The following is a 26201-nucleotide window of genomic DNA, read 5'->3' on the forward strand; positions in this document are numbered from 1 at the left end:
AATAAATACAGCAAACCAACAGAGGAACATCATGTACGATATATTTAACCCAGTTAGAAAGAGTACAGACCGGCACAAGCTGGTTTGTGTTGCCAATTACTCTACTACTACTGATTTAAACTGGGTAGAGATGGTTTAATGCAGGGTTGCTATGGTCCCAAATACTAACAGGTCTGATTAGGTGGCTCCATTACCTATAACAATTAGAATAAATCTCACCCTATGACCAAAAGTATGCGGACACGCCTTTCTAATTTTTGGGTTTAGCCGTATATAAAATTGAGACATGTTTAGATGATCAATAGGGCAGCTGTAGCCTAGTGGTTAAGGTACTGGACTAGTAATCAAAAGGTTGCTGGATTAAGCCCCACCACTGCCAGGTTGCCACCATTGGGTCCTTGAGCAAGGCCCTTAACCCTCAATTGCTTCAATCGTATACTGTCACAACTGTAAGTCGCTTTGGATAAAAGCATCTGCCAAATGCCTAAAATGTAAATGTAAGAGGTAACAATGCACTCACTTCCCTTCAGTAACTACAATATCCTGATCAGTGTCACAGTGCACCCAGATACTCATTAAAGACTCGTCTTAGCTTAGCTTGTTTTAGGCCTGAGCGGCTCTGCGAGTTTCAAATCTGTGTAAGGTCAATGCGAGATCCCATTACATCAAACACGAAAGGGTCAGTGAACATATTTACAGTCAACACATCATACAGAACACACAGATGCAGAGCAGGGAGAGGTGACGGGACGAGAGGTAACACAAGGCAGTCCCGAAAAACATACGAGAGAGAGATTCAGACCAGATTCTGAGAGTTTCTAGCAGCTAATCGAGTTGGACAGATGCTGTGAGAGTCTCAGGGTTACTAGAGGTCATAGCAGCTTGTTATTTACACACTGCAAACAGGCCTTCATCAAGACAGCCGGAAATATTTCCCAGCCATGGCTGACGTGTTACACAAGCTCACAGACCGAACGCCTGATACAGAAACAACACTGGATTAAAAAATCCTATTTAATAATAATTCAATCTACTGATGTATTTAGACGTCGTGTGTGTGGGATGTAACCTGTATTGCACTGATCATGCATTAGAATGAAGGACACTAGCACAGATCAGAGCACATTTCTATCTCTGGATGTGAGTATTGGATCTGTTTTATCGTTTGAACGCAGCATCAGGACATCAGAAGAAACATGAAAGTCATGAACTTTGCACTGAAACAGAACCTGAGGAAGAATGAAAGCCTTGTTTGTATGATGTATATAAACATTATCGAGTACTTTCTTTGGAGCAAGCATCACTCCTGCATTATGCTGACTCTTCTCTGAGATCACATTCTTCCTAAAAGTGCAGCAGACAGCACAAATATTCACTCTTTGAGCACTTTATTAGGTACACCTAGCTGGTATGTACATGTATTTGGTATTTTATAAGCTACACCTATATTTATCCAAAGCGACTTACAATTATGACTGAACTTAATTTGAACAATTGAGGGATAAGGGCCTTGCTCAGGGGCGCAACAGTGGCAACTTGGTGTCGGTGGGGCTAGAACTGACAGCCCTCTGATGACTAGTCCACTGGCCCTACCATACACATGCACTTTGTGGGCCTACAATTACTGAATGTAGCTCATCTGTGGCACATTTATGAATCGCAGGGGCCCCTATAGGACACCTACCACTCAGATGATGTTTGGGTGGGCTATTTTCAGCACCGAGTTGTTCTGGTATCAAAGTAGCAGGTGCAGCAGTGTTGTTGGGATTTTTTAAATACTAATCTTACAGGCCTCTTTATTAGGAACACACTCTGTAAGCTATAATCATAGCTCTAATCTCTGACTGTACACCCACAATGAGTGCTGCTTTCTTTTCATGCACAGTGGGTGTGTGACTCTGCCTCTAATCTTTTAGTGTCTGACACTTTCTGAACACAGGATGCTGTTGGCTTTAAATCTTTGGTTGGTGCACTATTCTCCTCTCATTATCTGGCTCACTTGAAATTGATAAACAGGGCACAACGGGGTGACAAAAAGCAGAAGAACAAATGACAAACAGTAAACCACAAAATTCATCTGTATGGTAGGTGTACCTAATAAAGAGCTCAGTGAGTTTAAATGCATATAGAGGAAGCGGCTGGTCTGTGCTGCTAATTAAAATAAGGCTCAAAAGGGTTGAAAATCTTAAACGGCTTTAGTTGTTCATAAGGTCAATGAAAAGCAGTAAGCAGAGGTAGAGCGTACAGTTGTCCGTATGAGACGTCCCAAGCTAAAAAGGTGCCTCGATTCAAACTGTCCAGTGAGGTTTAACTTCCTAGCCAACAAAAAAACAAAAGGTAATGTGTGCAGCTATGTTGGCTGAATGCTGAAATGCCAAAAACTACAGATCCCTAATAGCAACATCGCAAATGTGTGTTTATGGGTGACTGGAATATCACAGTACTATCTAGCACTGGACAATCATTGGCTATCTATTTAATTTATGGGTTTAAATCACGGCTCTGCCATGCTGTCACTGTTGGGCCCTCGAGCAAGGAGCGGCACACAATGACTGACCCTGCGCTCGCATACAAGCTGGGATATGCAGGAAAATAATTTCACTGTACTGTACAAGTGATAAATAAAGGCTTTATATCCATAATGGATCACACAATCTGGGCAGCGGTAGCTCAGTTGGTAAGGTAATGGACTGCCACTGTGGGCCCCCGAGCAAGGCCCTTAACCCTAAAATGCTTGCATTGGATTCTCTCTTTCATTTTCCATAAGGAAAGTAAAGAAAGAAAACTGAGATGGTGTTTAAACCCCTGTAAATGGTTAATAAAGTTATTTAATGCAGCCCACGAGGAGACTGGCTTTTTGGGATACACACAAATTGTAGCATCTTTATAGCATTGTACCATGCTTAAAGGAACATGTTACTGAAATGTTCCAGAAGACATGATAAATTTGGGGTGTAGAGTTTGCTTCCTTGTCCATTTACTTGAGTCTTTGACTGAAATGCAATTCCCCTCAGCATGTAAATAAATGAATGACAGCACAACTACAGGAGAGTTGGCCAAACAAAAAGACAAAACCCAAGAGGCGTGGAACAACATGCTAATAATGCTAACAATAATTGGTTCATTATCACAAAAGCAGGCAGCAATACTGAACACACCAGTGCAAACCTACATTAACACGCTAAGATCTGTGCATGTGACTGAACAGCTCTGAGACTGTTAAGCATATTGTGCAGTTTTATGAGGCACAGGGTTTTACTTTGCCTAAGTTGTTCTTTTTTTAAATATTTTATTTATGCATTTTCTCCCTTTATCACGTCCAATTGCCCGATTGCGTCACGCTTCCTCTCCACCAATGCCGATCCCCGCTCTGATTGAGGAGAACGAAGCTAACCCACGCCCCCTCCGACACGTGGGCAGCATGCAGTATGCATCTCATCACCTACACTTTGACGAGTGCAGTGCAGCTCAGCGTTGTGTACGGAGAGACACACCCTGAGAGCACTCTTTTCTCATCTCTGTGCAGGCGCCATCAATCAGCCAGCAGAGGTCGTAATTGCATCAGTTATGAGAGAGTCCCTATCCGGCTTAATCCCACCTATATCTGAACATCTGGCCAATCGTTGTTCATGTGGCTGCTCAGCCCAGCCGGCAGGCAGAGCCGAGACTCGATACGATGTATTCAAGATTCCAGCTCTGGTTCCAGCATGTGTTTTTACCGCTGCGTCACCTGAGCGGCGGCCAAAGTTGTTCTAGTTCTTGTTTTTTCATAGACTACAGTAAAAGTCTGCTTTTTTTTTATCTCTTCCTTTGTCTTTTCTGAGGTGACTAACGGCAATCTTGTGTTAATTCACTTTCAGGGGACGCTACTGGTATAATTAGCCAGCCAGAGAAAATGTGCTACGTCCGTTTTGCAGCGGAAATTTATGTTTGGTATAAACTGGGATTTACAGAAGTGTATTATACCACTCTCTTCGGTCTCTCTCACGACCGTCGAGGTCTCCTGTCTCATTACGTCAGAGATTTATCATTTCTGATCTCTCATGTTTTGCTTCAGTAAATGATTTTCTATATTACTCACGATGATATTCGAGTCTTCTCTAATAACCCGCTAATCAGCAAACAGTTAACGTCGTCTTTCCTGCTTTACCCTTCGTCTCATCTTCTCATCTGCATGACTGACCTTCATCTTTAATGTTGAGGAACTAAGAGAGAAGCCTGATCTCATGACTTATATACCAATATTAAATGCCACCGTGTGTGTGTGTGTGTGTGCGTGCGCGCCAGTATTACTGTATGTGAGATAAAAGCAGCACAAACCTGCTTTTCACATGAATATCAAAAATATAGTCAATATAAGTCAATTATAAGTCAAAGCGAATAAAAATACAAAGTACATCAAGTGCACTTTGCTTTAGAGTTAAATGTGAAAAACAAAAATATTCAGCCTCATGAGCAAGCCAGCTGCTTGGGATTATAGAAGGTATTTACTGTGTTTACCGTCTTTCTACCTTCAAAATAGAAGAAATCTTTGTGTCTTGGATGTCAGGATCCATTTCCAATATTCTCTCTCAGGAAAAATCACTGCGTACATCTGCGTACAGGAATATGTATACCTCTATAGTATATCTATATAGTATATCTCTCTTCTCTCCTGCTATAAAGAACAAAGGCAGAGAAATAAATGCATGGAAATGCACAGTGACTGTTTTGCATTGCTAAGTCGCTGGGGAGTCTGAAGCTTTCATTTCTATGCTGATTGTCAGTAACCCCAAAAAAACAGGTTACAGAACAGACAAGTCAACTGCTGATTCAGCGCTCATAGTCCTGCAGTACCGGACAGGATCTTCTAACCGGAATACACATCTGGAGAGATGATAAAAGGCCCACATGTCTTCTAAAACCCCTAAAGTAAAGGGATTAGGTTTAACCAATAAAGGGATTCAAGCCACAAACAAACAAGCAAAAAAGCAAAAGTTTAGACAGCAAGAGAGTCTCTTATCTAGAAGTTTTAGAAATAGCTGTACTGTTAGATTCAGTTATATAGGAGAGGTCTGATGTCCTTTTCACATGCTTTCCCATGGGTGACACCAATGGGTTGGTCTTTTCCTAAACGTAGATACTGCACACGTGGTAAATAATGACAGCTATGTTACACTGTAGTTGGGTTTTAACTTCTATCCATGGTAACATTTTAATTGAATAATTTTAGTCAAATACACGAAAGGCACCCAGGTGGTGCAGCGGGATAATTCACTAGCACACCAGTGCTCACACCAGTGCTGGGATTCTAATCTCCCCGAGTTCAAACCTCAGCACTGCTACCGGTCAACTGGGCGCCCCCCTAGCGAGTACAATTGGCAGTGCCTGTAGCAGACAAAATTGGCCATTAAAAGTCTGCTGGGTGGGAAAAGACTGGCCGGGTCTTCGTCGCTGTGCAACAAGTACCCTGGTTAGTAGCCTAAGGCGCCTGTACAGGGAGTGGAGGAGATCAGGGTGTGGCTCTGTGCATGCAAATGACTGAAATAACCACGGACAGAAGACGTCACCTTGATGGCAGCATGTCTCTCTAAAACCCAAACGTATACACCTTGTTAATGGTACCTTCGCACTAGGGATGCACTGGGGATTTTGCCAATTTCCGTGAACAAATAGCCGTCCATAGTCAACGGTTATCCGATAAACAAGCTTATGATTTTACAGCTGTATTTATCCGGCCAAATAATCTCCAGATGTGTATTCTTTTTAAGAGATCAAGTCAGGTCTTGCAAGCTTCTAATCCATGCATTCTGTGTTTTCTAAATGCTGCTTCGAGATCTGACAGCATTGAAAACCTAGAATCTATAGAATCTTCTGCTCTCTTAGCACCCAGCATAACCAAGCACTCCTTTAAGGCTTTAAAATTCATGCATGAACCAAAATCTAACAGATTGTGCATCGAGTTCTTGGTTAAAAAGGTCCGGCGTGGCTCATCCAGTGAGCGTGGACAGTGCAGGACCTGCGCAGTCCTGCAGCACGAAACATTCTTTCTCTAAAGGTCAGAGTGCGGACTTCCTGTACAGGTACTCGTGTTTGTTAGGTGACCTGCGCTCTCTACCAGCCTCTTCTCCCATCCCAGCAGCAGCCCTTCGAGACGGGTTCCATTCGTCATACGGTTCAGAATCGGGGCTAAGGCCACATGTCAGATCTGTCTCTGCTTTAGGCTGGACTCTCTGACCCGACTGGGCTCCCAGGGCCGGGTGGAGTCTGTGCGTGCCCTCGTTCCGGCCGTGTGTGTAGAGCTCGTACAGGTCGGGAAAGTGTGTGTGCTGAGGACCTTCGGGTTTGGGCTCGGCCGCGTGCCGCTTGCGGGAGGAGGAGTGCGGGTGGCGGCTGGAGAAGCACTGAGAGATGGTGGGTGCCGTGGAGATGTGAGAGTGCGGGTCATGACCCTCCACCTCCATGGTGACCTCGGGAAGGCGCCGATCCTTCAGACTCATGGCTGATACCCCCATGGCGATATCCGGCATGAACTCGTTGATGACCGGCTCCATATGCTGGTGAAAAGACACAAGTAAAAAAAATCATTATCACAAAATGACAACATCTGGATACAGAACATCCAGCAAAGATGAAACCTTGAGAAAAATAGCTAAGATTTCTAGAATATATTTAACCTGGTGCAACTTGTGAAGTATATCATTATTAGTATATCAAGTCCATCCTAAATCACTTGAGAGACGAATGACATCCGAGATTCATTATTTTTTTTTATCCATCATCATGTTTTGTTTTAAAAATAATTTCCTATATTACTGCTGCAAAGATTTTTAGAATATCTTTGACTTTATAAAAGTGTACATAGCCTATGTGGCTTTATTTATCACAGTAGAATGGCAGTTTCTTATGCAATGTTGTCTTGTACTCAGTGGTTTCCGTTCCGCCCAACATGGACTGAGATTTCTGTAGATTCCCTAAATATTTTTACAATATCGAACTTAGCGAGTTCAGTTAGGGCGCATTCACACTCGCTGCACACTTTGATGCGTTGGGCTCACGATTTTTGCAGTCGCTGCGGTGATCAAAGCGCAAAAAGCTTCTCATGTGAAACACTTACCACTGTGTTTACATTGCTTAGAAATTTATGTATGTTTTGAGTGAATGTGTAGGTTAGAATCTGGGCTTAATCTGTCTTTACTGTATGTTAGACTTAATGAGACGTGGCTACATCTAACTATTGTATTTCTGCTATAAGTTGAAGCACTTTGCTTTGTGTACGGAACACCATGAACACGTGCTGCACTCTGTTTAATATGGAGCACTTGAGAATTATGTCGTACAGTTTGTTGTTAAAATAAAAGAAGCTTAAATGAGATTCTAAATTACATTTTTTGAAGAAATGCTCTTTTTAAACTGTTTGTCAATTCTATCGTGAAGTTCGACACACAGTGGTGAGCCATGATTAATCATTGCTTGCAAAAACTGAGCCTTTAGTGGATCCTTCTTTTATACCCAATCATGATTTTCTCACCTGTTACCAGTTTACCTGCTTATTGTGGAATGTTTTAAAACTTTTCACTACTTCTATTTATTTAAATATAATCAATAAAGAAGAGGAAATAAGGAAATATTTAACCTCGCCAGTTTGTTTACCTTTATAAACTAAAGCACATACACACAAAACATGATCCACACCTCACAACGGCTTTACTTACTCCTTTTTTGTTTGGGTTGAGGCTCCTCCCCTGCGGGTTGGTACAGTCTGGTGGCGCGGCCTTGGACACTGTGGCGGGGTAAATAGGGCTGCCTATTTTAGCGGAGGCCTGTGTGGGGAGCAGCGAGTGATTGCAGGAGTACGAGAAGGAGCGTGCGGCTTGCTGGGTGCCCACTCGAGGCCTCCAGCCACTTCTGATCTGCTGTGCTGTGGGCGGGTGATACGGCGGAGGCGGTGGAGGCAGCGGCGGGTGGAGGCCCATCATAGACTGCAGGTCTGTGAACATGTTCTCCACCGCTGGATTGCTGTTGACCCGAGAGCGTGCAGACTGACGCAGGGCCAGGACCGGACTCTCGTCTCCGAAGCGCTCGTCCGGAAAGAACTTGTGCGGGTTCTAATGAACAGAAAATGACATTTTTATTTATATAATACAGGTATTATAATGAAATACACAAAGAACATATATTTAATGTTTTACCCTATTAGTTCTTCACTTATTCATAAGTTTTTTTTTTTAAATGGGAATATTAAGGAATGTTACAAATTTTTTTTGCTAAAAAACTGACAAAAGAAGCAAGGATGAGCTCAGTTTCAATTATTTGCCAAAAACGTGTGTGAGCAACAGATTGCACAACAGATTATGAATAACGTTTCTCAATGCATGACTGCAAAGAGTTTTAAAAGTTAGAAAATGCAGAAAAAATCTTTGTACATAAAGGGCAAGACAAAAACAATCATTATTTCTTAAAGCACTACTATAAAATTACTTTAGAAAACGCATCAGTAAACACAGTTCATTGCCGCAGCCACCAAATATTATATAATGTGTGTGTATGAATACAGCAAATAATAAATTGATTATTTGAAACATTACATACCTTGCATTTTGCACTGGTTGAATAAAACAGTGCTCTCACTTTTTTCATTCCTACTGTGCCAATATGTTGGGAATTGGGCTTGTATTAACCAAATGAGCTAAAATAATATTATAGAATTCAAACATTCCCACACTTTACTAATGGGTGTATCACAAATCATCAGCAAACAGTCCAGACCTTCTTACTAACTATAGCTTTCTGCTATCCTGATAGCTGATGATAACCAAACCCAATATTCATCTGTTACAACTAACAGAGTACGAATATGAATACCTTCATTGTCATTGTGCAAGAACAGCGAGATTCAGTGTGCTCTACTAAGGAAATAGAATAGATGTACACCGACTAGGCATAACATTATGACCGCTGACAGGTGAAGTGAGCCTGTTAGTGGGGGGGATATATTAGGCAGCAAGTGAACATTTTATCCTCAGAGTTGATGTTAGAAGCAGCATTAGCGTGAGGACTTGAGCCAGTTTGACGAGGGACTGGGTCAGAGCATCTCCAAAACTGCAGCTCTTGTGGGGTGTGTCCCGGTCTGCAGTGGTCAGTATCTATCAAAAGTGGTCCAAGGAAGGAACAGTGATAAACCGGCGACAGGGTCATGGGCGGCCAAGGCTCATTGATGCACGTGTGGTCCGATCCAACAGACGAGCTACTGTAGCTCAGATTGCTGAAGAACTTAATGCTGGTTCTGATAGAAAGGTGTCAGAATACACAGAGCATCACAGTTTGTTGCGTATGTGGCTGCAAAAGGGGGACCAACACAATATTAGGAAAATGGTCATAATGTTATGCGTGATCGGTGTATAGGAAGTAGTCCAGTGGAGAAAGTATGCAAGGTGCAATGCTTTAATTGTACATATGGACAGGCATGAAATATGTATGAATCTGCAAATAAGAAATATGAGGTAGTAGTAAAAGGATCCCGGTAGTAGAAGAGTCACATGCAGTATTAGCAAGGTAATGCATGGGTGTGGCTGTGTAATCTTAAAAACCCAATCCTCAAAAACAGTTTGGAATTATGTAGTGATGGTTGTAATTACAATAAAAGTTTTGTACTTCAGCTCTAGATGGCCTTACTGCTTCATGGGTGAGTTGGTGCTGCTTCTAGATGCATCCACAACGAAACGCTTTAAAATGAATCAAACTTGCTGTGTCAACGCTCGTCTATGAAGGTGACACTGCTGTTTGATGTCACTAGTTGAAAAGGGTGTTTACATACTTTTGGTTACACTTTTCAGCTTTCTGTATTACAGTATTGTAAATATTAGTACCTTGAGTATTAGTAAGGCGGTTCATGCACCTAAATGACATACTATCTGGTTAATCTAGCAATCTTTATTTCCTGTGGTAAGAAGATGTAATGTTTAGTACTTGAAGCAGTTCTGCAGCTCCGTCTGGCAGCCCGAACTCCCTCAGCACTCGAATCTGCAGCTCGTAGCTGACGGTGGCGCCCTCACCGCAGTTCAGCGCATACGCCCGCTGTACCTGTTCTGTGTGCCGCAACTCATGCAACCGGCGTATCATCTCTTTAACCACTGCCAGCCTGGGCACTGAGAGAGAGAGAGGGTGAGAAAGACAAACAAAAACACACACACACACACACACACACACACACACACACACACACACACACACACATCAAGTAAATGAAATAACACATCTCACATCTGTCCGTTTGACAGAATTATGAATTTCATAATGACGTGTGGGAACAAAACGCCCCATGGGAGCAGAACGTATCAGAATGTGACTTTGGTGGGACGGTGAAGTAAAGGTTCACTTAGGAGAAGAGTGGACTTTTCAAGGTCTCTATTAATGAGATGCCAAAGAAATCTCTAGAAAGCAACTGTAATTTCAGCTTTAAAGTTTAAAGATGCTCTTAAGACTCCCAGCTTCTCTTTACCTTTTTATAAACACCCGGGGTTTCACACTTTCCAGTCCTCACCACATTCTGCTATATTAGATTCATGCTGTTATATTTATTTCCCTGTAATTACTAGATAGTAAGTCAAAGATTTGTCAAGTGTAAACAAACATAAGGGGTTAAAATCTGTTGTAGTGTGATGCTGAGTTGCAGATCCACAACCTACGATCACAGAGAATCCTGCCTGCAGCCAAGGTTCTGATTTCCACCCACAAGCCAAACCCACAAAAGAGCAGTAAAATGTGATTAAGTATTAAATAGAAAACATTTTACACTAGCCTTTACTTTTATAGGGCAATAACTGAACCGCATGATACAGGACTCAGTTATCTGCATGTTTAGATTTTATATGAATAATAAATACCACTAACATATACACTGATCAGTCATAACATTAAAACCACCTCCTTGTTTCTACACTCGCTGTCCATTTTATCAGCTCCACTTACCATATAGAAGCATCCGTCCGTTTCTCTAAATACCCTTTTAACCTGCTTTCACCCTGTTCTTCAATGGTCAGGACCCCCACAGGACCCCCACAGAGCAGGTATTATTTAGGTGGTGGATCATTCTCAGCACTGCAGTGACACTGACATGGTGGTGGTGTGTTAGTGTGTGTTGTGCTGGTATGAGTGGATCAGACACAGCAGCGCTGCTGGAGTTTTTAAATACCGTGTCCACTCACTGTCCACTCTATTAGTCACTCCTACCTAGTTGATCCACCTTGTAGATGTAAAGTCAGAGACGATCGCTCATCTATTGCTGCTGTTTGAGTCGGTCATCTTCTAGACCTTCATCAGTGGTCACAGGACGCTGCCCACGGGGCGCTGTTGGCTGGATATTTTTGGTTGGTGGACTATTCTCAGTCCAGCAGTGACAGTGAGGTGTTTAACACACCACCACCATGTCAGTGTCACTGCAGTGCTAAGAATGATCCACCACGCAAATAATACCTGCTGTGGGGGTCCTGACCATTGAAAAACAGCATAAAAAGGGGCTAACAAAGCATGCAGAGAAACAGATGGACTACAGTCAGTAATTGTAGAACTACAAAGTGTTTCTATATGGTAAGTGGAGCTGATAAAATGGACAGTAAGTGTAGAAACATGGAGGTGGTTTTAATGTTATGGCTGATTGATATACAACTACAATAATCATAATAAACATTTTTGTTTGTCTAGTAATCGAAAGGTCGCTGGTTTAAGCCCCACCACTGCCAGGTTGCCACTGTTGGGCCCTTAAGCAAGGCCCTTAATTCTCAATGCAAGTCGCTTTGGATATAAAGTGTCTGCAAAATGCCAAAAATGTAAATGTAAACATAACAGGTAGGTGCTCAGGTGATGCAGCAGTAAAACATGCTAGCCCGCCGCTGCTATAATCTCCAGCTCTTGAGTTCGAATCTCAACTAATTCATTTTTTTAGTCAATTTGTCTTCCGCTGCTGGGGGGTGCATTCGAGGAGGGTATATTAGCCTGCTCACGCCCCCTCCGACGTGTGCGTAGTCCTTGCGGACCCCTTCTTTTACGCCAGTGCTTACGCCATACTTCCAATATGCCTACTTTTTGGGGCGTCAACAATTACATGCGATCTGAAAGTGGGACAGTTGTGGCCTAGCGGTTAAGGTACTGGACTAGTAATCCAAAGGTTGCTGGTTCAAGCCCCACCACTGCCAGGTTGCCACTGTTGGGCCCTTAGGCAAGGCCCTTAATTCTCAATTGCTTAGACAATATACTGTCACTGTGTGTAAGTCGCTTTGGATAAAAGCGTCTGCTAAATGCTGTAAATGTAAACACCGGCTCTACCCACCTGGTATCTCATTGGCCACCACTGAGGGTGGGGTTGTCTGGCTGCCACTCATCTGCTGATGGTTAATCATGTGACAGCACTGGGGTACTGCGTTATTGACCATGTAGAGCGTGTCTGGGACATTGGACATGCGAACCATCCTCAGCCTAACCAGATCTGTCTGCTCCACCATCATCTCATCCAGAACAGCCTAACAAACACAAAGCAAATTCCACGTCAGGGTTATTAGTAAATATGAAAAGCTTAAGTTACAGTTCTTCATTTACCTCAGTAACCCAGTTACACACCCAGTTTCCCTATTTCACAGCTCACTAGTCTGCATGCTGTCATTTTTTACAGTGTCATGATTCTAATTTTAAGTTGAATTAAACAGTGGGAGTCCTTTGAGAATCAGTTTCTCCCCGTCATGTCTGTGCTTCGCTCCGGTCTACTCAAAATAAACAAACTGTCTCATTCACGGCCCTTTAAAAAGTTCAGCGGAAAACTAGATCGCAATTTTATCAGATTGAACTTTGAGCACAGCAGTAAGCTGTAAAAACTGTGTGTCAAAGCGGCGAATCTGTGCGGTGCAGACTCTTAAGGTAACGCAGAGGCAAGATGGTTTTTTTTTGCCACTGATCTCACAAATGCAGCCTGAGAAAATGTTTATGAGGTCATGTTAGCACATTTCTGCTGTGCCTCTAACCATATTCTAGCAACATTAGCCTCACAGCTAAACACAAAACTAGTGCCTTCTTGATTCTGAATTCATGTGTTTCAGCCACAACAATTGCTAACAGATATAATATTGTTTGTTTGTTTATTAGGATTTTAACGTCATGTTTTACACTCTGGTTACATTCATGACAGGAACGGTAGTTACTCATTACACAAGATTCATCAGTTCACAAGGTTATATCGAATTGTCTTGGACAATTTAGTATCTCCAATTCACCTCACTTGCACGTCTTTGGACTGTGGGAGAAAACCGGAGCACCCGGAGGAAACCCACGTGGGAGAGCATGCATACTCCACACAGAAAGGACCCAAAGCGCCCCACCTGGGGATCGAACCCAGGACCTTCTTGCTGTGAGGCGACAGTGCTACCCACTTAGCCACTGTGCCGCCCCAGATGTAATAAATTAAATATGTAGAGGAGAGTGTATGCTTTTAACAGTTTAGGGAAGGCCCTTTTCTGTCCCTGAGCACAGTAAGCTTTATAAAGACACACAGAGACCTGACCTCACACCACTGAACAGCTTTGGTATGAACTGGAACATCAAGTGAGGCTTTCTTGACCAACATCAGTGCGCAGCCATACAAATGGTCTTTCGACTGAATGAGCACAAATTCCCACAGACGTACTTCAAAGTCTTGTGAGAAGCCTTCTCAAAGGAGGTATTTTAATACTATTTCTTGGTCTATATGGGGAATGTATTAATAATGCACATGTGTAAATGTATATGTAGGGTTACTGTGTATATTTCAGGGTTGTTATAAGCAATTATAGAGTAATAAGGTCACCTTGGCTTCATCCACATAGGGAGTAAAGAGTCGAGGGCGCACGTAGATGCCTGCACTCTTCTGCCTGAGCCAGGCGTTGGCCTTCCCCCCCTCGACTATGGGGATCATGTCTGAGGGCGGCGTGCTGATCAGCCCACGCTTCAGCTGGTACAGGACAAAGAGAGTCAGTGTTACCTCTTCACCAAAAGTAAAGAAAGAAGCTTTACGTGTGTGTTTCGTGACCGATGATACACGTGCAGCAGACCTGATCAGTCACGCCAGCCCACTCACCGTGTCGGAGAGGACCTCGCTGTTGGTGGGCAGAATGTGCTCTGTGCGCACACACGGCAGCAGAGGGGACAGAATCTCTTTCAGCTCCTCCACGTCCAGATCCCTCCTCTTCACTCCACGCTTATTCACACTGTGAGCTGTGCCACTCAACAGGTTGGGTTCTGACACACACACACACACACACAAAGAATAGTTCAGCAAACTACAAGAAGGCACCATTCATCTCGTCAGCGCTCTATAGCATAAAAACTAATCTGGAGTCTGGAGAATGAGAATCAGGAGCTCAGGTCTTCACACACTTACAGGTATTAAGTCCCTGGCCTGCAGCAGACTCCATTTAAAAAAAAAAAAAAACATACATACACATACAGAAGGGGCCGAAGGACTGGGCACACATTGGAGGGGGTGTGGGGTGAATATACCCTCCTCAGAGGCAATTGAGATCCCCAACAGAGGAAGACTAATTGGCTATGCTAAAAAGAATTAGGGAGAAAATGCATAAATAAAATAGAAAAAAATATATCAGAAATCTTGTGGGGGCAAATACTTTTTCACAGCACTGTTTACCCAGTAAGGCAGTGGTCCCCAACCACCAGTACCGGTCTGTAGGTCATTTATTACCGGGCCGCACAGAAAGAATAAATAATTAGAGATCACTACATCAGCGATGAAAACACTGCTTTCATTTCCAACACATGGATGTTTATCGTCTCATATCACCCCCAGGTGGAAGCAGCGTCTCGTTGCAGCGAAAAAAGCTCGTTTGTGAGCAGTACAGTCATTCTATTTTAAATCCTCCCGCCCCCGCCGGTCCGTGAAATGATATCTTATAGGAAACTGGTCCATGGTGCAAAAAAGGTTGGGGACCGCTGCAGTGAGGCATTTAATAGGAGACAAAATGAATTTTGGATTCGTTCTTTCTATTTTTAAATTGCAGCTACAGAATGTCAACCACGAGGTTCTAAAATACCTGAAGTTAGCGGTTAGCATTCGCCTCTTATTATTTAAATAGCCTGACACATGCCTCCGCAATACTCAACTTAGCTTTATTGGCATGACTAATATGGGCATTCGGATTGGCAAAGCTTAGTTACAGATTTAGGAAAAACAATACAAAGAAAATGACAGTAAAACATTGTGCTGTCTGTTAGGAAACCGTTTTGGTGCCATGCTGGATTTACCATAATTCAGCTACCTGTGTTAGCCAGCTTTACCTGACCCGGCACAGCGTGTCACTGTGATGTGAACAGCATCACTACAGCTGGAGAGTCCCTCAGGAACTATTGTTAGACTCACCTCGATCAGCCATTCTCTTGATGAGCTGGTGCTCTCCCCACTTCACCACGTATTTGAGAATATCTTGTTCACTGGCCTGTGGGAGACAGAGTATCACACCTAGGTAAGCCTGCCAATCCCACTCCTGTTTAAAAGAGACTGTTAGAACTGTATTGTATTAGAAATGTTCATGTCAGCTGTTGTAAAACGTGTATTCACGACGCATGCCATTACGCATGGCGGCGTTGGTACGTAAATGCACAACCGGGCACTTTGTTTACTCCATCCAGCTCGAGGTGGTAAACGAATCAGATCAACTGATCCTTCACACCATCACGAAACTGTAGCACGCAATCACCTAGGTGCTGGCTGCCATGGCAACTAGAGGTCCATACCACCGTCCACTCGTATTTCCACGTTCATCCAGCAGTGAGTCCGGACTTAAGGGCTCTGCTGTAGTTATTCTCCAGCCAAAAGAGCAAAACAGCTGAACTCAAGCAGGGTTTAAGAAATAAGCCACCTTCTGAGTTGTGTGCCCACGGGGAGAAAAAAAATAGCGCAGGTATTATCAGTTCTCCTGTTAACACGGATTGATCCTTATGTTCTTCACAGTACCATGTGACACAATCTGATTCTTTCCTTTGTGTTTAATTTATGCTCATATTTTTTTAATGTTTATAGAAACATCTATCAAATGTTACATTATGTTGGTAGATTTTTGTTTATTTCACCTTGTTTTAAATGTGTGTTATTTTGCTTATAGATATATTTTTTTGTCTGTATTACTTCAGAATGATTGTATTTTTTAGTAAAGGTGGGTAAATACCTTCTGATTACTAGTCCAGTACCTTAACCACTAGGCTACGACTGGCCCTAATATTGAATATATCGATATTTTTGATATACCGCCCAGCCCTACCTGCCACCACTTGATTTTCCACCCATCAGCAGAGGCAGGAAAAAGCCTGACAATGACACAGCACTACCTTGAATAGACTAAGTGAAAGAAACCTGGCAACGTTTGTGAACTGCACAAGGTCAAGGGTACAGCAGCAAATATAAAAAAATCTAAACCCCTGTGCAGAATCGTTCTTCTGCGCTTCCAGTGAATAAAGGACTTATTTTTAAAACTCATGACAGATTAAGAGCTGGATAAGAATTAGGGCCCTTAGAACCTTTCATAATTGTGTCAGTACATTAAAAAATTCAGTTTAGCGGGCGAGAAAATCGATAAGGGAGCTTTAGCGGAGCAGAGAGGTTATTAAGACGCCGGGGTGAAATGATATTTAAGCTTACTAAAGTCAGCAGTAATAATCCAGAGCATAAATCCCAGATCTGGCGGCAGTGGTACCGTACTGACCTGCAGATAATCGGACTGCATGGCGCTGAGCAGGTACTCTTTACCCAGGTCGTACAGGACGTCTGATGTCATCACGTGGCTGAACTCCTCACACAGGAAATGCATGGCCTGCCGGTACACCCACTTGGAGCCGTAGGGCTGCGAGCTCCATTTTAGGATGGCCACCACTGAGTCCAGTGAGATGCTCTCCGCCACGATGTCCTCGCAGCCTGCAGGGCCAGAGGATACAATTTATTAAAGGACATTTCATTCATCACCAGGACATGCTGTCCTCTATCCGTGCCACAAATATTAATATTATTCATTTATTTATTAGAATTATAACGTCATGTTTTACACTTTGGTTACATTCATGACAGGAACGGTAGTTATTCATTACACAAGATTCATCAGTTCACAAGTTTATATCGAACACAGTCATGGACAATTTTGTATCTCTAGTTCACCTCACTTGCTCGTCTTCGGACTGTGGAAGGAAACCGGAGCTCCCGGAGGAAAACCACACAGACAAGGGGAGAACATGCAAACTCCACACAGAATGGACCTGGACCGCTCCACCTGGGGATCGAACCCAGGACCTTCTTGCTGTGAGGCGACAATGCTGTGACAGTGCTATCCACCAAGCCACCGTGTCACCCAGTAATAATAATAATAATTTTGTTTAACAAAGAGATGAACTGGTGCTTTTTATAAAATTATGCCAAAAAAAGAGATTAAAGTTTGGTTGTATTAACTGACATGAAAAGAATAAACTTAGTTACTAGTCGGAAATCCAACTGGCATCACATGTAATAAGCAAATCAGCAACTTTACTTATTTTTCAGTAGGGATGTAACGATACACTCTACCCACGACGCGATGCACGATACGATTTTTTCCCGATTTTTTCCCGATTTTTTAAACTGAAATTGAACACAAATTATGACAAAGTTTCCGTTTATTATTTCTCTCAAAAAATGAAAATAAGCCGCTCAGGTGGCGCAGCGGTAAAAACACACGCTGGAACCAGAGCTGGGATCTCGTATAATACATCGTATCGAATCTCAGCTCAGCCTGCCGACTAAGGCTGAGCGGCCACATGAACAACGATTGACCTGTTGTTCAGATGGGCGGGACTAAGCCGGATGGGGTCTCTCTCTCTCATGACTGGTGCAATTACGATCTCTGCTGGCTGATTGATGGCGCCTGCACAGAGATGAGAAAATAGTGCTCTCAGGGTGTGTGTCTCCGTACACAACGCTGAGCTGCACTGCACTCGTCAAAGTGTAGGTGATAAGATGCATACGGCTGCTGCCCACGTGTCGGAGGGGGCGTGGGTGAGCTTCGTTCTCCTCAATCAGAGCGGGGATCGGCATTGGTGGAGAAGGAGGCATGACACAATTGGACGCACTTTTATTTATCTAAATAATGAATGCCCTTTTATTTCTGAGGTAGGTACAAACTATGCAAAACAATTTTGAATTAAGCCCAATTTGGTTGAAAAACCCCGAATTTGGCAACCAGGCTTATGGCTCCAGTGACGTCAACCAGGCGAGGTGTATAGCACCAGTGTCCTCTGCTGTTTAAAGTGAATATCGATTCATTTTAAATGTCAAATCGATTTGAATTGATTTTTAACTGTATTGTGGTGAATCGTCACACCCCTATTTTTCATTGTTTTTAAAAAACCAGCCAGTTCTCACACCCGACTTAAAAGAACCTAAAAATACCTCTAGTGACGTGTTCTAACTTTTTATAGAATCACTGGGAATCAAAGTCTTTGTTTCACTCTCTCACAAACTCAGTGTGCGACTTTAAACCACAGGATAATTAGAAGCAGGAAAGAAGCCAAAAATAAAACAGCGGGAGAAACAACAAGGAGATCAGTTCAAGCTTTCCTGGGTTCACAGAGAAGCAGGACAAACTATGAACTGGGGTGTAACGCGGACAGCAGGAAACTAATGAAAACGTCACTTCAGTGATGGTGTGATTGAGCACCGGAAAACAACTTCTCACCTCGGGCATCTTCAGGGAGTCGAACTGCTGCTGCCTGTAACGTGCAGGAGCATAAACAGTCCACCAGTGTACATATCTCAGACTGTGGGTCTGTGTGAAATCCTAGTCATCTCTCTACATACACATCTAATGTCATTCTACACTCCCGAGAAGAGGGCGTGTCTAAATTCTTAGATGCCTTAAAACACTTCTACTGAGGTGCCTTAATTCTTTTTTTTTTTAAATATATTTTATTAATGCATTTTCTCCCTTTTTAGTGCGTCCAATTGCCCGATTGCGTCATGCCTCCTCTCCACCAATGTCGATCCCCGCTCTGATTGAGGAGAACGAAGCTAACCCACGCCCCCTCCGACATGTGGGCAGCATGCCGTATGCATCTTATCACCTAGACTTTGACGAGTGCAGTGCAGCTCAGCGTTGTGTACGGAGAGACACACCCTGACAGCACTCTTTTCTCATCTCTGTGCAGGCTCCATCAATCGTAATTGCACCAGTCATGAGAGAGAGAGACGGCATTCCAACATGGAACGTTTGTTTGTTTATTAGGATTGTAACGTCATGTTTTACACTTTGGTTACATTCATGACAGGAACGGTAGTTACTCATTATACAAGGTTCATCAGTTCACAAGTTTAATATCAAACACAGTCATGGACAATTTAGTGTCTCCAATTCATCTCACTTGCACGTCTTTGGACTGTGGGAGAAAACCGGAACACCCAGAGGAAACCAGGCCAGACACGGGGAGAACATGCAAACTCCACACAGAAAGGACCCAGACCGCTCCACCTGGGGATCAAACCCAGGACCTTCTTGCTGTGAGGTGACAGTGCCACCCACAACATGGAATAAAGAAGTTAACATCCTGCCAGGCTCTGTGTGGGGTAGAAAATGCTGAGCAGGTCCTGCTGACCTCAACGTCCTTTCTACAGATTATACTGACGTTAAATAAGGTTCAGTTATTGGGAACTGAATGGCAGAAGCTTTAGTCATTGTGCAACTGGGTAGAGAGAGTTTCATATTCCTGAGAAGTGTGCGAGTGCATACGTAGCTTACACCAAGAGAACAGTACAGGTATACAAAGCTTGACCTCTATAGTGAAGGATCCTGAGTACTTTGTTATGCAGTTTGTTTATTTATTTATTAGAATTTTAATGTCATGTTCAACACTCTTTGGTTACATTCATAACAGGAACGGTAGTTACTCATTACACAAGATTCATCAGTTCACAGGGTTATATCAAACACAGTCTTGGACCTCACTTGCACGTCTTTGGACTGTGGAAGGAAACCCGGAGCACCCGGAGGAAACCCACACAGACACGGGGAGAACATGCAAACTCCACACAGAAAGGACCTGGACCGCACCACTTACCCACCGTGCCGCCCTGTTATGCTGTTAAAGACATTTTGTTTGCATGGTTTGGTTCACTGTCTGATAAATGTAAGTTATGTAAGCACTGCTATAAATAACAATGATTAACCGGTCACTAATAATGACATAATTGTACAACTGATCAATTCGGTCAGTTAAAAAAAAAGAACTGATGGTTTATAAACACACACACACACACACACACACACAGCATGTAGTGAGTCGGTGTTGTGTTAAAATCTGACTTGCCAGAAATACGACACCCTCGGCGCACATGCAAGCTGTTACCAGACCAAGTGTCACAGCCAACACCAGAATTATGCATCACAGCTGTTGTGACTAATCACCAATCAACAAAGAAAAACAGTGGTCTCTTTCAGGATGACGGTGCCTCAGTGGCAACAAGGGGCCACAGAAGCGTTTGGTGAGTATATTATACTCTATATAAAGTATAATGTAAGTCACATACACTCATCAGCCATAACATTAAAACCACCTCCTTGTTTCTACACTCACTGTCCATTTTATCAGCTCCACTTACCATATAGAAGCACTTTGTAGTTCTACAATTACTGACTGTAGTCCATCTGTTTGTCAACATACTTTTTTAGCCTGCTTTCACCCTGTTCTTCAATGGTCAGGACCCCCACAGGACCACCACAGAGCAGGTATTATTTAGGTGGTGGAGTGACACTGACATGGTGGTGGTGTGTTAGTGTGTGTTGTGCTGGTATGAGTGGATCAGACACAGCAGCGCTGCTGGAGTTTTTAAACACCTCACTGTCACTGCTGGACTGAGAATAGTCCACCAACCAAAAAAATATCTAGCCAACAGCGCCCCGTGGACAGCGTCCTGTGACCACTACGCCAGAAGCTGGCTATAACTCATTGCGTGCGTTGAGGGTTAAGATGACCGGAGTGTTATTAGAGAGCAGAAAATGACACAATCAGAACGATGTCGGATCGACGTTTCATTCATCTTTGATAAAAACTAGCGACTCGTGTTGTTTACGAGTCCAAGTCATTTGAAACGAGTCCGAGTCGAGTCTGAAGTCGCTGTGTGTTGATTCCCTATCTCTGTTTCATACTTAAGCAATAGAACACGAGAGGGAGTGTGTTATCGCGAATAAGCCGAAGGCGAGTGCCGTAGATCATCACAGCCACGATGTTATTCGCGGTAACACACGACCTTAAGTGTTCTATTGCTTTTATACAACAGTTTTTACAAAATAAAGAAAGAAAATAAATCAAAGAAGCCCTGAATTTCATATTAAATATGCTTTAATATTGACAATACCTTCCGCCAAAAAGTAGTTCCATAACGAATGAGTTGCTGCTATGGAACAGTAAAAATTCCCGACCCTGCCTTAACACAGTAGGCTAAAAAAGACATACAGTTTAACACTACAAAGTAACAATAGTTTGGAATAAAAATAATAAGTGAATATGAATAAGCGAAGATGTAAGGAAAAGGAGAAAAAGCTCAAAATAAAATTTATTAAGATTTAAAAAATAAAATGTAGTTATTTATTCGAGTTATTGCGTTATTTGTAGATGTTCATCTGCACACTTCCGTTCATTGTGCAGTTAGAAAAAAAAGGCTGCTCTGTAGGATGTGCAATGTCGTTACTGGCAACATGTCAGCGGAGTAATACAGTCGTGGTGTGAAAAGGTTAGAACGCTTCTCAACCAATCAGATTGTACGGTCGGAACTAACTGTTGTATAAATTCTAATAAATCCTAATCTTAAAAAAATTGCAATATAGGATGGGTGGGGTAGAAGTCAACAATTTAAGTCAGGGTCATTTGGCTGGACAGCTCAACAGATTTTAAGGGTAAAATCTGTAGAATGACTACAAATAACCCAACATGTCAGTGGTTAGTGAATTCTTCCTAAACTCATCTCCTTCTCTGTTCTCTCTGCCCTCCTGGGCATCTTTGCTATGGCCGGTCAGTTAATGTCCCTGCTGAAGTGCAGACAAGGTGAACAATTAGAACAAAAGCTAAAAAATTCCAAACAGCAACATGAAAATGTCGTCTCTCTCATTATTAGCCTTGTATCACGCGGTGGCCGGGAGACGCGGTTCTCATTAACGGGTTGATCTGATGCCCGGATTTGTCACTGAGCCGTAGCGACCACCAGATGAGGCTCAGTTTGGAGTAAGTGTGTCACGGCCCAGATAGGCTCAGAAATATCAGTTTGCTTCAGGTTCAGACACAAACTAAAAGCAGAAATAAAAAACTAAACACAAATGAAAGAGAAAAGCACCAGTTTACCAGATGTACAAGATTAAATCAAAACAGCTTTGAATCATGTTGTTGAAGGTCACAGGAATGCAGGCGGAAGCCCTGGGCTTGTTTTACAGTTGGGTTAATTTATTATTGGAAAACTTGGGAGGCTGGTGAGGGTGACAGATTTAGTTACTGCACGTGTACAGCTCAGAATCTTAAAACAAAGTCCTTATGACAAGTAGAAGATTTTCCCAACAGTCAAGCATTATTGTTTTAGCTGCTTTGAGGAAAGTTTTCTGCTGCAGGAACTGGTCATCTTGATAGTGTGATTGGCATCAAGGGTTCACAAAAATACCAAGACATTTTGAGGAGGAACGTTCTGCCTTCTGTGGTGAAATTGAGCTTTAGTGATAACTGGACTGTCCAGCAAGACAGTGGTAGCCTAGTAGGTAGAGTTTCGTACTATCAACCCAAAGGTTGAGAGTTCAAATCCCAGCTCTGCCATGCAGCAACTGTTGGACCCTTGAGCAAGGCCCTTAACCCTCTCTGCTCCAGGGGCGCTGTACAATTGCTGACCCTGCGCTCTGACCCCAGCTTCCACGAAGAGCTGGGATATGCAAAGTAGCAAGTAGCTTTTTAAAACTGAAACTTATCCCACATGTCACTGAAGATCCTAAACAAAACAAAAATAGTTTTTTTTTTTACCAACAACCTAGACACAAATATATATATACACAGATTAGGCAAAACATTATGACCACCTCCTTGTTTCTACACTCACTGTCCATGTTATCAGCTCCACATACCATATAGAAGCACTTTGTAGTTCTACAATTACTGACTGTAGTCCATCTGTTTCTCTACATACTTTTTTTTAGCCCCCTTTCATGCTGTTCTTCAATGGTCAGGACTCCAACAGGACCACTACAGAGCAGGTATTATTCAGGTGGTGGATCATTCTCAGCACTGCAGTGACACTGACCCACTCATACCAGCACAACACACACTAACACACCACCACCATCCATGTCAGTGTCACTGCAGTGCTGAGAATGATCCACCACCCAAATAATACCTGCTCTGTAGTGGTCCTGTGGGGGTCCTGACCATTGAAGAACAGGGAAAAAGGGGGCTAACAAATCATGCAGACAAACAGATGGACTACAGTCAGTAATTGTAGAACTACAAAGTGCTTTTATATGGTCAGTGGAGCTGATAAAATAGACAATGTGTGTAGAAACCAGGAGGTGGTTTTAATGGTATGGCTGATCGGTGTATATAAATATGTTTTTTATCTCCAGAGTACCAAGATGAGGAGGAAGTGTGTCTGTGTGTGTGTGTGTGTGTGTGTGTCTGGGTGGGGGGAGGACATTTTAAGAAATTGGCCGTGTTGACACTGGTTGTCTTTGCTCCATATAGACATTTTACTGCACTGGACGACCTTGTGCTGACTTTGTGATAAACGAAGAGCGACCGCTGCACCATTTCATAGGAGGTCGGACACTACTGTTTATTTCCCAGCGGATGCCAATAACACACAAGTGCTAAAATAACCTGCTCGCCTGGCTGAGTTGGGAGCAGAAATTTCCCACCTACTTGTTTTTTTATGACACAGTGAGACAAAAATTGGGATAGCTTCCGGCAAACCTATTCATTTTTTAACTTTTCTAATTATAGAAAAACTTAATGGAGCAGCTCAGTTAACATGCTCAGTTTTATTTCACCTCATTCACAAACGGGTGGTGTGGTGAAGTTGTTAACAGGTGAGCAATTTCAAACAGCCAGTTGTAAACTTATTATTTTAAAAAATGTAAATAAGTGCACTTGTGCTGCATTTGAATACACACAATAGATAAGTAATTAAATATGTGGTACAGAATACATTATAACATAAGGCCCTACCTAATTGTTTGTTTATTAGGATTTTAACGTCATGTTTTACACTTTGGTTACATTCATGACAGGAACGATAGTTACTCATTACACAAGATTCATCAGTTCACAAGGTTATATCAAACACAGTCATGGACAACTTAGTATCTCCGTTCACCTCACTTGCACGACTTTGGACTGTGGGAGGAAACCGGAGCACCCGGAGTAAACCCACGCAGACACGGGGAGAACATACAAACTCCACACAGAAAGGACCCAGGACCTTCTTGCTGTGAGGTGACAGTGCTACCCACCGTACCGCCCCTCTACCTAACAAACAAACAGTTGCATAATGATGCACAATTTATTTACATTTACATTTTTGGCATTTAGCAGAGGCTCTTATCCAGAGCAACTTACAGAAGAGCTTCCACAGTAAACATTACTTTACTCTAGTTTAAGTAAACAACAGTCCAAAAACACAAATCTGCTAAAACCTGTTAGAAACAGGTTTTAGCAGATTTAAAGAAATGAAAGAGTGTTAGTAAGTAAGTAAGTAAGTACAAGTCAGCTTAAATGCTTAGTAAAGAGGTGATAAAGGTTTTTAATTGTCTTTTGAAGCGAGAGACTCAGATGTTCAGACAGACAGAGGAAGTTCGTTTCACCACTTGGGTGCTAGAACAGAGAAGAGCCTTGATGATCGTCTTCCTCGAGTCCTGGGTGGAGGATCAAGTCGAGCGAGACTAGTGGCTCGGAGGTTGCGTGATACAGAGCCGGGTTTGATTAGACTACGAAGGTAGTTTGGGGCTGGTCCATTTTTGGCTTTGTAGGCGAGCATCAGTGTTTTAAACTGAATATGTGCAGCTACAGGAAGCCAGTGAAGAGAATGCAGCAGTGGGGTGATGTGGCAGTGTTTAGGTTGGTTAAAAACCAGGCGAGCAGCAACATTTAGAATGAGTTGCAAGGGTTTAATAGTGGACATAGGAGCACCTGCCAGGAGGGAGTTGCAGTAGTCCAGCCGAGAGATTACAAGTGACTGGACCAGAATCTGAGTAGCTTCCATGGAGAGGAACGGCCGAATCTTCCTGACGTTGTAGAGGAGGAACCGGCACCATCTTGTAATGTTGGCTACATGAGGAGGGAAGGTCAGCTGGTTATCCAGGATGACACCAAGGCTTCTTACATTATCAGATGGTCTGATCTAGGAGTCATCAAGAGAGATGACTAGGTCCTGGGATGGAGATTGATCTCCAGGAATAAGTAACAGCTCTGTCCACCCCTACCTGGGGATCAAACCCAGGACCTTCTTGCTGTGAGGTGACAGTGCTACACATTTAGTCACATTAGTACAGATGTGAGCTTTGTAAAGGACAGCATATTGTACACACATTATCAAAAGTGTTATTAATTGTATTAAACTGTATTAATGAGATTTCTGGTTAAATTTGGAGCTGGTTTGTGGTTTAAGAACATAACGCATGGTTGTGAGCAAGTATGGATGATTAAAATTGCTCCAGCAAACAAAATCTTTCTCTGTCGATAGTCCATTTTGTAGAATCTCTGATCTGGAACACCGAATCAATTCCTATATCATGGAACAATCAATAACAGTGGAAGGAAAAAACAAAGCAGGAGACCGAACACTAATTTGGTTGTGGGCTGAGGGCTGATCAATGCTCCGAGCTGCACAACGTCATCGACATTTCAATGAGGAGACTTCAGTGTTTTCGATGTGTGGCTTTGTTGGCAACAGTCGCACTTGAATAAAAATCCTGCTTACTTTTTTGGCTGCCAGTCCTAAAGCAGCTCATTAAGTTTAATCGATATAATAATTCGTCTGTCAAACTCTGAAACACTTTCATCTACTGAAAGACTAAAAAGGATTGCAAATGCTAATTAAGCCGTGGATGAAGAAGGAAAAGAAAATGCTAATGTGTTCAGGAGCGCATACATGAATATCTCGCATGCATTAATCGCAATATAAGACAAACCCACATCGACCGCGTTTCAAA

At 42.8% G+C, this 26201-nt stretch overlaps 1 protein-coding gene across 1 annotated transcript in view; it reads right to left on the reverse strand.

Annotated features, from left to right (window-relative positions):
* Positions 1-5001: 5001 nt before the first annotated feature.
* The window catches only part of btbd7 (BTB (POZ) domain containing 7), a 70814-nt gene continuing 49614 nt past the window's right edge, over positions 5002-26201 (reverse strand). Inside the window, exons 4-11 of the mRNA XM_063002353.1 lie at positions 16716-16924; positions 15377-15452; positions 14081-14241; positions 13811-13954; positions 12308-12497; positions 9949-10127; positions 7695-8087; positions 5002-6536 (exon numbers count right to left, since the gene is read on the reverse strand). Of these exons, the coding sequence (XP_062858423.1) occupies positions 6039-6536; positions 7695-8087; positions 9949-10127; positions 12308-12497; positions 13811-13954; positions 14081-14241; positions 15377-15452; positions 16716-16924 (1850 nt within the window). The 3' untranslated portion in view covers positions 5002-6038. The remainder of the gene's footprint in view (positions 6537-7694; positions 8088-9948; positions 10128-12307; positions 12498-13810; positions 13955-14080; positions 14242-15376; positions 15453-16715; positions 16925-26201) is intronic.

This window comes from Trichomycterus rosablanca, chromosome 9 (assembly GCF_030014385.1).
Source record: "Trichomycterus rosablanca isolate fTriRos1 chromosome 9, fTriRos1.hap1, whole genome shotgun sequence".
Taxonomy (NCBI): Eukaryota; Metazoa; Chordata; class Actinopteri; order Siluriformes; family Trichomycteridae; genus Trichomycterus; species Trichomycterus rosablanca.